General features: G+C 39.9%; 1 protein-coding gene across 7 annotated transcripts in view; it reads right to left on the reverse strand.

The window, feature by feature from the left end:
- The window catches only part of Kif6 (kinesin family member 6), a 319,165-nt gene that overhangs the window by 251,120 nt on the left and 52,624 nt on the right, over positions 1-15,421 (reverse strand). For 6 of the 7 annotated variants that reach the window (XM_087184482.1, XM_087184483.1, XM_021259876.2 and 3 more), the window contains one exon: positions 78-225. In XM_087184482.1, coding sequence (XP_087040608.1) covers positions 78-225 — 148 coding nt within the window. Of the gene's footprint in view, positions 1-77; positions 226-13,261; positions 13,487-15,421 lie in introns of those variants that run through there. The other variant, XM_087184484.1, reaches the window with a different exon arrangement.

Raw genomic sequence — 15,421 nt, forward strand, 5'->3', positions numbered from 1 at the left:
TAATGTCACAGTAATTTTCTTGTCCACAGTAAATTTCTGCTGAATATATCAAATACAAAATGAACTTAGTTTCATACCTTTTGTAACTGTTCGAAAATGTACGACAACGTCCGTGGGATAATGCCTCTGTCACTGTAGCGCTCAGCCCCACCTGTGATGGTGAAGGTCTTGCCACTTCCTGTCTGCCCATATGCAAAGATGGTACTGTTGTAACCTGCCAGGACACTGCAAAAAAGGAACGGCAAGCTTTTAAAATTAAAAGTACTACCTGCATTTGCATTAGATGGCTCATATTCTAATGTTAACCTTATGAAATACTACTGTAAGGACATTAATAGGAAATTCTACAGAAATATTTAAATGACTACCTAGCTAGAATTTACATTTTAATCCAGGAATATCAACACATCAAACCCTTCCTCCTGAAAAGGACATGAAACTCAAATAGAGTCCGGTTACATTTTCTTCATATTTTAGTATACTGGACTTGAATCAAAGAATATGTTGGGGAAAAAAGCCCTGGAAAAACAACACCTATAATCTGACTGACTCTCCACTTGACACCTGATACCTCACATGGTGAATACTCACCATGTGAGTTATTTCTGAGAACACCAGGCACACACTGTGTCTGCCACTATGTACCTTGTCATGTAATTCCCTACTTAATATTTAGTGCCAATTGGAAAACCCTCCAAGAATTCTGCTCCTCTCCTTTCTTGGAATGACTTTCTGATAAGAAATACTGATCATTAGTGTTTGCAGCCTTGTAAAGTAGCCCTTTATTTGACAGTGGTCTTAAGAACCCTGAATGTGCTCAGCCTTTGCAGGCTGCCACCTGTAATACAGGCTTTTAACAATGTGCATGATAATTCAGACTTTTTCAAATGTGGGTCTTTTATCTGTAGTACACAGAACAGTAAACTCTTGCAGCTTTTCTTTCTTTCTCCCTTTCTTTTTGTTACAAGTGGCTCCTTGATCTGCAAGATGTTTTCAACAAGCCAGCTATGATGATGTCAGCTAATGGCATCCACATTGTAAGTGGTTTTTTAAATACATGGCTACCCTGAAATCACTCTTGACTGTTCATATTGGGATTTCTGCTCTACGACTTCTGCTGAGATCTCTCTAAGCCTCATTATGCTCTCATCCCTAGATGTTGAGTAAACTATCACCATTATTTCCTCTCAAGACACAAATGTTCTGCCTACAGCTTATTCTGAAGTGGTCAGTTAAGTGTTCAGCATCTTATGCAAGCAGAAACTTACAATAATATCTTTAGCTACAAATGAATGCATCTTTTGATCAGTAGCAGGTATTGTCAGTGCTTAAAAACGTAATGGGCTTAGTAAGAAAGGGAACAAAAATGCATTACTACAGTGTGGTTTAACTTTCTACTTTTGAAAATCTTAATCTTTTTTCTTCATGTTTCAACACATGGTGACAGTGCACTGTTGAAATTCTCAGCTTGTTAAGATGTTTAAATTACCATAATGTATTTAGGTGGGTGATTACAGAATCTCTTTTAACCAACAGAGTTTGTCACCAACAAAACAGAAATGTCTCATTGGGAAAATCAATTGGGAATGTGGTATTTCTTGGCCATAAATGCTCTAAGTAAATGAAGTCTATAACTTTAAGTATCAGATCATAAATACTGTATTGATTCTTGATAGGTAACAAAGAATACACAGCACAAATTAACATTTTCATTTTGACACAGTATAGCCTATGAAGTGAGGTATCTAGTATGTCCCATGTGTCCCACTGATTGTTATGTCTATCTTTTTATTCTTAAATCTTCTTTCTCACTGCTGGCTGTCCCCACATGTCTGCCTCTAATATGTGGTCCTCCTCCCCTATGTACTGTGGGACAGAAAACCAGAGGGTATAGGCTCAAAGAACATTGTGTAAAATAAAAAGGATATAGGCTCCATCTATAGATATTCCCATGGCTATTTATTACATTGCTACAATAAAAATTTAATAAAGGAATGTCAACAGGCAAATTCTGTCTCTAGTTCCTTTGTTTAGAAACCTCCTCAATCCAATTCAACCTTCTCTTTACTCTTCATTGGGGTCTAGGCATTTTCATGTGCTTCCAGTGTCATCTGTCCTTAGAAAGTACAAGAATTAAAAATAAAGAGAGAGAATTGGCCTTGTAAAAACTTTTGAAAATCCATTCTTTCACAGGAACAATGAAATCAGGGGCAAAACTGTCAGAATCAACTTTTTCAGAACTCTGGAAATCATCCAAAGATGCACAACAATCCAAGGAGTACTTAAGAAAAACAGCTGAAACAGGGAGTTTTGTGGTGTTTTACCTTGAAAATTCCCAGCCCTCTTTCCATAGGTCCATGATAGTCTTGAAAAACAGTATCCTTGAAACCACAGGAGCTGTGGAAAGCAGCAGCCTAGCTACCACTAAAGGGAGCCATGTAGGTTCGGAGCTCCTCAAAAAGCCCCATCCCTGAAGAACTGCCACTGTCTGACTTTCCTGGCAGCTCCCTGGAAAAGCCCCACGTTCAGTACAGAAACTGTCTGTGACTGGGCTCAGACCTCACTTGGTGAGCAGCTCTACTGCCAGGGTGTTTGTTGAAAATAATCAGTGGCAAGTGTTTAACATCATAGCTGCCTGAGGCTGCAATACCGGTGAGGTAAATAAGGATGTGACCAAAAACTTAAAAATCTGTGGAATAAGTTGTTTGTAAGGTGATTTGAAAAGCTCTGATACATACCAGGGGCTCTAAAAGGCCACAGATATGTTCAGGGTCATGTGCATGCTCAGATAAGACTTGAGAAGGGCATTTTATCTCACCTCTGGTTCGTCTTAAGACTGCAAAAGCCAAAAGTGAGGGGTAAGGCAGAAATTGCAAAAGAATTCACATGTAGAAGAATGAAGCTGGATCCTCTACCTCATATCATGTACAAAGGATAACTCAAAATGAATCCTAGACCAAATATTAAGATCTATAATTAAGAAAGTCCTAGGAAAAAAACATAGGAATAAATCTTCATGACATTGGATTAGGGAATGGGTTCCCAGATAGGACACCAAAAACACAAATAGATAGAGAAAAAATAAATTAGACTTAATCAAAATTGAAAACTTTCGTGTTTCAAAGGACACAGCAGAGTGAAACAAGCACCCATAGAATGGGACAAAGTATTTGCATGTCATCTGTCTGGCAAGGGACTTGACATCGTGTCCATAATCCATAACATATAAAAACTCTTACGATGCAATAACAAAACAACTCAATTAAAAGTGGGCAAATGATTCGTATGGACATTTATATTTCTGATTTTGATGAATGGACAACAAAATGTATCACACTCATTCCATGGGATGTAATTTGGCCACGTAAAGGGAGAATGTACTGATACAAGCTACGATAAGAATAAAACTTGATTGTATTATGGTAAAAGAAAGAAGCCAGTACAGAAGGCCATACATTGTAAGAGTCTACTTATATGAAATGTCTAGAATAAGCAAATCCCATCAAGATAGAAAACAGATTAGTGGTTGGTGTGTGTTGGGAGGAAAAAGGAAATGGGAGTAACCACTAATGGGTAGAGGCCAGGGCTTCTTTTTAGGAAGCCCTAATAAAAATGTTCTAAAATTAAATAATGGTTATTGATGGTTGCACATTTGTACTAAAAACCATTAAACTACATGGTTTAAAAGGTAAAATTTTTGGTATTGAATTATGCCTCAACAAAGCTGCTATAAAAAAAAACAAAGCTGCTATAACAATAAAATGGTAAAGAAGAATCTATACTAAATAGTGGGTAATTAGATGTTGCTACCTTTTTCTGTTATATTTTAAAAGATAGCGGGAATGGTAATTAGTAAAAGAAACAAAACGCAAATGATAAGTTTCAGCAATGAACAATGGGATGGACATTTTTGGTGATAAATATTTCTAATATTTCCTAATATTTCTAATATTCCTAAAATCAACAACACAGGCTACTGCTTAAACCATCTCAGCTAGAGACAGTCCTGACATGTAAATATATCAATCTTTATAAATCCAGAGTTAGATGATCAAATGAATTTCCATTGTAGAAATCCTCTCCTTCCTTTTGTAAAATGCATTTCCCCTAGGAGTTTAAATTATAAGGCTAAGATATTTTGTCAGTTCTTATCTTGTAATATTTGTATGAATAAAGCAAAAATAAAGCTTCTATCCTCTGAGAGATTATAAACTGGTGTATTACTCCACACACATCAGATTTCCACGCTTGAAAAAAATACAAATCGTTTTTAAATTTAGTTTTTCATTTTTATTACTCCATATTTGTTTAATTAGACTAAGCTGAAGACTGGCTGGAAGTGACAGCATGAAATGAGATATTTTGTCTCCCCCCCCCCCGATGAGAGGCTTTAATAAGCACCTTCTTACACACTTAAGTCAAAGTAACCAACAAAAAATTATTATTGTAATGACCATTTAGTTCACAAAGTTAAAAAAAATAACTCTAGACCCTCAAATTGGAAGAGATAGCATAGTGGGGGGAAAAATGAACACGATCATGAATTTTAAAATTGGTGTCACTAGAAGCCTTCTGATTGTTTTCCATCCAACAGAAGAGTACCCTCTAAAGAATTTCTGGAAAACAGACAAATGATGCTTTCACAGCTGTGTGATTCGAGACCAGGCTGCAATGGACAATCAGGTAAAGCTGATTTCATTTGGAGGGGAGCAGGGCAGGTGAGGTGGTACCTTTAAAAAGTAGCTTTGGTTTAATTGTAAGGTCTAACAACTTAGCCTTAGAAAGATTAAGAATCAAAAGAAAAGACATATTTGTACTTTATAAGCTATTTACAGAAACAAAATAGTTCACTCAGAAAACACAAACCAAACGATTAGTACTAAGGACAGAATTTTTTAAGCTAATAAATTATGCTACATTTATGTTTAATTTGAATAAAAATCTTTGCTTAATGTCAGTAAGACTAATCTAGAACAGAATGAAAATTAAATCTGTATTTTAAAGTATACAGTTACTTCCTTACCCCACCTCGCCTCTCACGGTTGGTTCTGAGAGCCTGCATAGCGGAAACTCATTTGTTTTGAAACACCCAGCACAGTTCATTTCTGTCCACTGTCATCCTCATCCTAAAATAAAGTGCCACCGTCCCTCTTGAGCAGTCCAAGGCAGCAATTTGATGCGACCCACTGTCTTTTATCGAGGAACATAGTAAGTGACTCCACCGATCACCTTCAGAATATCTTTGTGTGCATAAATTCAGCAGCCTGCGTTTTTAAGAGGCATTCGAATCCCGAACAACAGCGACCTATACTTAACAGAACTCAATTTTGCCATATATAAAAATTACTTCCCCACAAATGAAGTCAAATGCTTCCCAGGAAGCTTTTGCACATGGGACATTCCCTGGGTGGCAAAAGAGAAGGGAGCAAACAAAAGGAAGGAAGACATAACTTTCTGGGAAAAGTGGGTGACTGGGGACCTGAAGGAGATTCCTCTCGTTCTCGAACGCTTTCTCAGACTCCTCCCCCTCTGGCAGTGAGTCCTCTCCCCACCCAGTTGTGCCAATGAGGGGATGGAATCAGGTGTGCAGGGCACAAGGCTTGGGCCTGGACCATCGGTAACAACCACTGTGCTGTTGATAACATGTGCACCTCCAGTAGGGCAAGTGAGATGCTCACGTCTGCGGGAGGAGGAGGTGAAGGGGGAGGAGGGGGAGGAGAACAAGAAGAAGGAGTTTCTTTTTCAGTGGAGCCTCTGACCCACAGCTGCCAGATGTCATGTCCACTGCTTCTGGAAAAGGGACCCTGGCTGTGTCAGAGACTGGGTTTAAGTGGAGAAGGCCCTCTTTCCTACAGAGCTCTCTTCAATGATCTGAGGTAACCCATTCAGGTGAGTCAGGAAGTTCCTTTTCTTTAAACTGGGATTCTCTTACATGCCAAGAAACAGCCACAACTAAAAGCTTTTTGGGGGGGGGGGTACCAGGGATCGAACTCAGGTCCTTGCGCTTGCAAGGCAGGCGGTGGAACCATTAAGCTAAATCCCTGGCCCCTAAAAGCTTTTATAGCTGTCTGAAAGACATCTCTACTGTTTTGCCTCAGGCCAGGGTCTCAAGCTGGCAGTTCGTCTCTGCCCAGGAACAGAAAGCTTATCTGCACTGCAGCGCCCTAGCGTCTTCAGCACATGGCTGCTTCCCACAGGCGTGTTTCCTGTCTAGACTCACAGGCAGGCCTGCCTCGCCCCGCAGGAACATGGTGCCAGTCACAGCGCAGTCCCCCTGCTGACCCCTGAGAACTTGCCCCCTGGAGGTGCGCAGCATGCATGTCCTGCTCTGAGGGACCTCACTTCTCCTCGATTAACATTGTCTTTCCTTAATACTCATCTGCCAAGATCAGGCCTAGATAATTTCCAGCTTCACCTCTAAAACACACTGATGTAACTGTAAATCCTGGTAGAGAAATAGTGAGTGACACGGCTTACCCTAGCTACTTTTGGGGGGAGGAATATCCAAGGCAGGAGTATCCAGACTGGAAAAAATGTACAGATCCTAAATATGTTTTTGTGAGAAAAATAATGCTACAAATGTGGACTAGGTGGTCATCTATACACCTAGGATCATCAGTCAGAGCTTTCTGTAAGCATCTGCGGGCATACTAATTATTGGACTAGGGTCACAAACAAGAGGCCCACAGGTCAGATTCAGCACTGTGTATCTGGACTGAACTTACTTTGAAAAAATATCAGTCTGAGTGCTCAGCCCCAGGACTTGTGCTCTCCTAAGCGCAGACATCACTACTGCCCACGGCCTTTACTGATTTGCCAGTTCTCTTCCTTGGATGCAGGGGCTGAGAAAGGAGACCCGTGGAGACCCTTCCCCACTCTATAATTCTCAGAGCTCTGGTCACAATCTTGTCTCAACTACTTCAAACTAAACTCAGCAAGAGGCAAACACATCATGGGATGTGTAATCCAAACAGTCTCTCTTGAAAGAATCCTCAAGATCTGAAGCTCGCTAAGCAGCTTCATAGCTGTAAGTTTATGGACCAAATCCAGGCCAGAGTGCTCTCTAAATGAGGCTGTTTATTTCCCAAGTTCCTGAAGAAACCATTTTGTTTAAGTATTAATAATAAGCAGCTTAAATCTGGAAACGTAACAGAAATGCACAAAACTTCAAGAGAAGAAAATGACCTCTTCTGAACACAGTCCAGGTCTGAAATATGTTTCAGTTTGAAGTCCAGCAAACAGTATTAAAAAGTGAAGGCTACATTTTTATCTTATTTATATTATGAAAAATGCATTTACTGTAGCATTTCTGACAGAAGATTTTTCTGTGGCCCTTGAGAATAAACTGTTAGATACATTAAATATGTAATCATTTTCAGATGACATGGAAGGAGGTAACTAAAATGAAACAACCAAGTTTTAGACAATCAAATGGGAAAATTCACTGCTTACAGAAATTTACCTGGGCAGAATCTGAACCGATTACTTAGATTTCTTTGTATAGAAGAAAACAGAAAATATTTTTTTCTAATTGCAACACTGAGTTCCATATTGGTGAACTGTTCAACCGCGTTTCTTCAGCATCCACTGCATTATGGGAAGTCTACTACGGTGAGGGAGAGCTGGTTATTCCCAAGAAACTTGCAATGCAAAATGAAACAAAATAATTACAAAGATAAGGATCTTTAAATATGTGAGCATGTGCATATATTTCAGGTATACAATCTTCTAATTTATACATTAACCTATAACACAGAACCAAAATGGCTAATTTATGAATGTTTGTAGAAAGGGATGGGGAATTTACAGAAAGTCCTCTGAAGATTTCTCTTGAGAAAGGCCAAATGGAAAAACTATTTTCCCGGGGAATCAGTCCTTTCCCTAACGAGAGGAAATGCAGCTGGGTACTTCAACAGCCGACTTGGTAGAAAAAGAAATACAAGAATCCAGGCTAAGACACAGGAAGCCAGGCTTAGAAGTAAAGGGACAAAGGGGCCCATAATATGGGGAGCAACTGTCTGAGAGCCCTGAAAGACAGTGGAATGGCAGGATGGCAGAGGAGGGAGCAGAGGTTGCTCTCTGTGTGGAGGATACCAGGAGAGGCAGGAGAAAGGATATTTAAGGTGTTCACAAAACATTAAAAATGCACCCCACGACCCCTTGCAAATCCTTGAAAGCCTAAACACAAGCTGACCTTTGGGTATCTTCAAAAGTGACATTATACACAGATTGGTCCATGTCTTAGTTACTTTTCCTATTGCTGAGAGAAAATACCTGACACCCAAAGTAAAAGGAGGAAAGGTTTATTTGGCTCATGGTTTATAGAGGCCTCCATTCATAGCTGGCTCTGAGCCACGGTGGCATGGAAGAGGGGCATCATAGAGGAGAAACAGTCTATGGCAGGCAGAAGGCAGCAAAACAAGGGAGGTGAGACCCTTTTCCTGTCCTTAAATCTTATCCAGGATACCATCCCTTAGGATTGGCAGCACTCACACCCTTAGTCCTACTCAGAACTATGCCAAACCAATCAGTGGACTAATTTAGTAATCACACATCCTTAATCCCAAGATCACACACTCTAGACCCCAGCCACCTCTAAAAAAATCCCCACCTATGACCTCATGAAGCTTTGGGGGAACACCTAGACATAGCCATAACAGGCCATATAGAGCTCTAGTTTATATCGAGGTCACAAGCCTTTTTTCCCCTATACTTCCAGTTTCATTTACCAAGTAAACTTCTACCTTGCTTCCATTTTTTTTTTTTTTCCTGATACCGGGGATTGAACTCCAGTCCTTGTGCTTGCACAGCAGGTGGCAAAACCACTGAGCTAAATCCCCAGCCCTTGATACCAATTTTGTGTGAAATGGAAGACACTGTGCACATTCTTGGGAAAATTCAAACACACTTTGATTCTAATGGGTAACAATCCACAGGAGACATTGCCCTTTGGAATAGAAAGATAAATACACATCTTAGGAAGTTGTCCATCATTCCTTGTCATGGCCTTTGTGATATCACGGATACACGATGATCTAATGAGACTTAGGAGCTGAGAGTCTGGAGCAGAAAGATGTGAAATGGCTGAGGTCTCTCAGAAAGGAAGGATCTTTCCTGTTCCTCTTCCCTTAACCTCTTGTTCACAAGGAACTATGGGCTGGGTTGGTTCTTAGCTGTCTGCTTGGGCCATGGGGAGCAGCTAGTGGGTTTGTACAGGTCACTGGAGAGGCAAAAAAGCAGAGGTGAGGAGCCAGGTGCCTGTGAGATTTCTTCCAGGGCACATTCAAAGAGACACAAGGAATGCAAGAGGAAATGGTGTCCACAAGATTGTATGAAAGTTGTATTCTATTAGTTTATGGTTAGTAGAGGTGAAATATTGTTTTGCCAAGTATTATTCACAACATGGGTTCAATGAACTAAAAAACCCCCTCTAGCTTTAAAAAGCAAGCAATGGATAGAATTCTAGATACATATGAATAACCAAAACTAAACCAAGAAGATTTAAAAACCCTGAATAATCTAGTAACAGGCATTATAATTGAGGCAGTAATAAAAACCTATCAACTAAGAAAGCCCAGGATCGGATGGGTTCACTGCTGAATTCTACAAAAACTTCAGGAAAGTTCTAACACTAGTACTTCTCAAGGTTTTTAATGAAATTGAAAGTGAAGGAGTACTCCCAAAGTCATTCTTGGAAGCGACCATTACCCTGATTCAAAAACCAAACAAGGATTCAACCAAAAAAGAGAACTCTAGACCAATCTCTAATGGACCTAAATGCAAAAATCCTCAAAAAATACTGGTGAACAGAATGTACCAAATCATCAAAAAGGTTATACATTATGACCACGTAGGCTTCATCCCAGGGATACAACAATGGTTCAACATATGTAAATTAATAAACAAAACATTATACAAACAGAAGCAAGGACAAAAACCTGCATGATCATCTCAACAGATGCAGAAAAACCCTTTGCCAAGAATCCAACATCCTTTTATGATTAAAAAACCCTGAAAAAATGGGTATAGAAGAACTTTATCTCAATCTGATAAAAGCCATTTATGACAAACCGACCGCCAGCATCATATTAAGTGGGGAAAAACTGAAAGCTTTTCCTTTAAAATTAGAAACAAGACAAGGATGTCCACTATCCCCATTCCTGTTCAATGCAGTATTCAAAACAGTAGAAAGAGCAATTAGGCAAGAAAAAGAAATAAAAAAGACATGTATAGGAAAGGAAGACATCTAATTATCATTATCTGCAGATTGCACGATCCTCTACATAAAAGTCCATAAAAAAATCCACCAAAAGACTCTTAGAATTAATAACCACATTCAATAATGTAGCAGGGTACAAAATCAACTCACAAAAATCAATAGTGTTGTTATACGCTAATGATGAACCAACTGAGAAAGACATTTGGAAAAAAAATACCATTCTTGAGAGCACCAAGAAAAATTACATATTTACAAGTTAACCTAATTACGGAAGTGAAAGACCTCTCCAATGAAAACTATAGTACTCTAAAAAAGGCAATTGAAGAAGAAATCATAAAATGGAAAGATAGCCCCTATTCCTGGATGGGCAAACCAACATAGTCAAAATGGCCATACTTCCAAAATTGATATACAGATTTAATGCAATCCCAATAAAAAATTCAACAGCATTCTTGACAGAACTGGAGAAAACAATTCTAAAATTCACATGGAATCAGAAGAGACCCAGAACAGCAAAAGCAAGCATGCATAACTAGAGCAAAGTGGGAGGTAGCACAATCCCAGACCTGAAGCTATACTACAAAGCTACTGTGATAAGAACAGTACTGGCACAAAAACAGACTTGAAGATCAATGGAGCAGAAGAGAGGATACAGAAACAACCCCAGACACATTCAGCTATTTGATCTTTGACAAAGAAGCTAAAAACATACCCTGGAGGACAGATACCCTCTTTAATAAATGGTGTTGGGAAAACTGGCTATCCACATGCACAAGATTGTATCTCTCACCATGTACTAAATTAAAGTCAAAATGGATCAAAGAACTAAATGTTAAAACAGAGAGACTTAATTTGCTGCCAGACAAAACATGTCACAGGCGAGGGCAAGGACTTTCTGAACAAAACTCCAGTTGCACAGGAAATACTTCCAAGAATCAACAAATGGGGTCATATCAAATTTTAAAATTTTGCACACCAAAAGAAACAACTAATGGAGTGAAAGGAAAACCTACAGAATGGGAAAATTTTTTTTGCCACCTATTCCTCAGAGGACTCATATCTAGAATATATGAATAACTCAAAAAATGAGACCCAACTAAATGAGAGACCCAAACAAAAAATGAGCAAGAGAAATGAATAGATACTTCACAGAAGAAATATGATTGGCAAATAAATACATGAAGAAATGCTCACATCACTGGCCATTAGAGAAATGCAAATTAAAAGAACACTGAGATTCCATCTTATCCCAGAAAGAATGGCTATCATCGAGAAATTAAATAATAACAAGAGAGGCTGCAGGGAAAAAGGGGCCCTTCTCCATTGTTGGTGGAAATGGAAACTAGTACAGCCACTGTGGAAATCAGTATGGAGACTCCTAAAAATAGTAAAACTAGAAATTCCATTTGACCCAGGTTTTCCGCTTCTAGATATCTTCCTGAAAGAGTTAAAGATGTCATGCTATAGTAATACACATATATCTGTGTTTATAGCAGCACAATCCATAGTGGCTAAATCTTGGAAGCAGCCTATATGTCCATCAGCAAATGAATGAATACAGAAAATGTGGTATTTACACACAATGGAGTACTACTCTGCCATAAAGAAAGATAAATGGATGCACCTTGAGACCATAATATTGAATGAAATAAACCAGACATACAAGCTTAAATATCATATGGTTTCTCTTATATGAGAAACCCCAAGTGTAAATAAAGAGCAAAATAAAAGATAGACAAGAGGAAGTGGGAGACAGATCTTTCTCAAAGGGGAAGGGGATCAAGCAATGGGTGGAGGGGGAGGGAGTAAAGATGAAGGAAATAGAAATGGAAAGTAAGACATGCCATGTACATGCACCACCTCCATACCAGGAAACATTATGCACTGCTCACATGTACTAATAAAGAAGTCAAGCAAAATTACATATGTATTTTTTTCCTGCAGCATTTCAAACCCAGTTTAATCAAAACTGAACTCTTATTTTTTTTCTTTTAAGCAAATTATAATTCTATTATCCCCCTTTATAGAGGAGAGAGTTTAGTCTTAAGGAAGTTCACTACATCGAGATACACCTAGTAAGTGATAAGATTGAAATCAAAGTCTGTCTTATTCCAAATATAATATTCTTTCTACTACCTAGCTGTTATGAAATTAATCTACCTTCTTTTTCTTAAAAAAAAAACCTAATAAATAAGTGTGTTTGTTAGAATCTCACCTAATTAAGTAGCCATCCCAAAGTTGCCCCAGATTTTCAGAGGGGAAAAAACAAATCATAATCTTAGAAATTAAGTTTACTGGGTTCAATTTTTTTAAAATGTGAGAGCTGATCAGAATAAACAGATTAAGAACAATGTAACGGGGCCGGGGATTTAGCTCAGTGGTTCTGCTGTCCCACAAGCACAAGGACCCAAGCTCAATCTCCGGTACCAAAACAAAACAAAACAAAACAAAAAACAATGTAACAGATTAAGTTACATGTATTTAAATTAGACATTCCAATACTCTTCCTTTGCTCTCATTTTAAAACCACGCCCTTGTTGCCTACACAGCATGTAGTGAGCATCTTACAGATATGAGTGTAGTTCAGATCTACAATACTTTCCTTTGGAGTACCCGACTTTCATTACTTACATAACAAAATCCTGCAACATACTGCTCTGTAACACTTACCACTCACTGGGATGGCTACAGGGAGAACAGAAAACTAACCACAACAGAAAATCTGTGTCCTCCAATTCAGAGAAGCAAAGGATGTGTCTTTGTCAGCAACGTGTTAATAACAGGATGAGTTGCATGGAAACTGAAAAGAGGGACCAGTCTTTTTAGGGTTTCCTCCTGAATGCAGGTATCAGGGGGAGAAAGTACCAGGGACTAGGGCACAGCCTCTAGAAAAGTCAAACTTAGCACAGAGGACAAAAGAATGCAGATGTTTTCCTCAATCTCCTTTGATGCCTGACATCTGAAAACTCTTTTCAATTCCGTCCAGAACCCCAGGAGCACAAAGGGACTGCAACATGTAAGGGGTGCCCAAGTATATCTTACATAAAACGTAAGGTCGGCTGCTGAAAGGCTCTTCCAATCCAAAGCAGAGGCAAGGGGCTGAGCTGCTCCCCATCGCTCTCCCAAACTTCACAGTTCACTCACTGTTAGGGAGGAACAACGAGGGGCTTTGTGAGGCTACAGAAAAGAAATTCCACAGAATGCTGGTGGGGGGCAGCTTCACACACTTTTCTGGACAGAGAGCTGGGAATGTGGGGTCCTCTGAACGCACAGGAAACAAGCAACTCTGGAGCATAGAGTGGAACACCCCGGAACTGGATCTGTGGCCAGCCACTTGAGGCCCCCCTGAACAGGAGGAGCTGGCTCCCTGGGGGCCCCTTGTTACAAGCTGGTTGTTCTCAAGGCAGCACTGCAGGACTCGTGGGCACAGGCATCCGCAATGCCAGTGAGGAAAGAGGCCGGCGGTGGGGAGATACAGTATTGCTGGCATTCAGAGTGCTGGCAATGCACAGATGGGGAGCCAGTCAGCCAGCCACAGCCAGGGACAGGCACGGGAAGCGCCAGGATGAGGGTGAGGGCGCAGGGGGACACGGAATAGGCGGAGGCCATCGGATAGGAAGTTCCTCAGCTCCTCTCTTCGCCCCACACGTGGACATTCATCTCCGTCAGTCTCCTTTCTTCCTCTTCCCTTCTGGTCCCACAGATGGACCCTCCTCTCCCAAACGAGTTCTAGATTGCATTCTCCACCATCTCCCGGGGATCTTTCTCCATCAATTAACAACTTGCCTGTATTTCTATTTCTCCCTTCCTATTAACTGCTTCCTCCTTAGAAAACAAGCAGGCTCAAGTTTTTCACAGCACTGAACTACTTTATTTTGATTACACAAATGATTCACAAGTTCATGAATACATCTTATTAACACATTTTAAATTATATGCACAGTCAATTATATGTAAAGTCCCTGAAACATAGTACGCTCCCCATCCTCAAGCCTTCCCCATAGTTAATCACTACTATCCCTTTCGTATGCATACTTCCAGACCTTTTACATACAGTATCACTTCCTGTCTTTTTCCCTTTTAGATAACTGCTTTCGTATACTCTGTGTCTTGTGGAGAGATTCGTTCTGTCCATGCTGCAATGTGACTGCTCGCATAAACAGATCCATGTCATTCTTCCACACTCTAAGTCCGTACTGTATCCCACAGTACAAACGTTCGTACCAATCGGGGCTCTACTGGTCACAGCTGGAGTCCTCCCGATTTCTCTCCATTGCAAACAAGGCTGGAAAGGACAGCAGCCTTTACCACTTTCCTCCAGTGATGCCTCAGAGTGGAGCATCTGCTTCAGGCCCAGGCCCGAGGTCTGTTTGGACAGGCACTGACAAGATGTCCTCCGAAATAGTTCTACCAAAGGACACTGGACAGTTCCTTCTCCTTATCCCCTCCCTTACTTTTTTTTTTTTTTTGGTACCAGGGATCGAACTCGGGTCCTTGTGCTTGCACAGCAGGTGGCGGAACCACTGAGCTAAATCCCCAGCTTATGGCTTCTTGTTCAGCATAGCTGGTTTCACATTCCATCAGCTTATTGTGAAGCTGAAGCACACCAAAAGAGAAGATACCTTTTCTAACTGAAACATGTTGAAGGTTAAAGTCCCAACAGGCACAGAAACAAACTGTTTCTAATTCAGAACAAAACTTCTTTTTTTGAAATCAGTACTTTTTCAAAATCTCTTATAAATGGAGTTCAGTAATGATAATCAAAGTTATACGATCCTCTCTCAATTCCCCCTCTCTTTTCTTGTTTTTGGTACCGAGGATCGAACTAGGGTCCTTGCGCTTGTGTGGCAGGCAGCGGAACCACTGAGCTAAATCCCCGGCCCCCTCTCACTTACCCTTGATGCAGCCAAATTTTCATTTTGCCAATTTAAAGAGGGAAAGCAGCGTCTCATGTTTTAAATTCTTATTTATCTGATTGCAATATTGTTAAATATATTTTTCATATTTTAGATTTCATATGCACATTATGTATGGTTTCATATGTGTATTTCTTCTTTGAGGAGTTGTCCGTTCATGGCCTTTAACTTACTTTGTAATGAATTAAAGGATTATTTTTTCTCTTATTAATTGTGAGGTTATTTCTATTTTATGAATATTAAGATGGTTCATCTTTTCTCCCACATAAAGCTGTCCAAAATTTTA

Source organism: Heterocephalus glaber, unplaced genomic scaffold (genome assembly GCF_053883595.1).
Source record: "Heterocephalus glaber isolate CG9 unplaced genomic scaffold, H.glaber_assembly_v1.0 deba00001497, whole genome shotgun sequence".
In the NCBI taxonomy this organism is placed as follows: Eukaryota; Metazoa; Chordata; class Mammalia; order Rodentia; family Bathyergidae; genus Heterocephalus; species Heterocephalus glaber.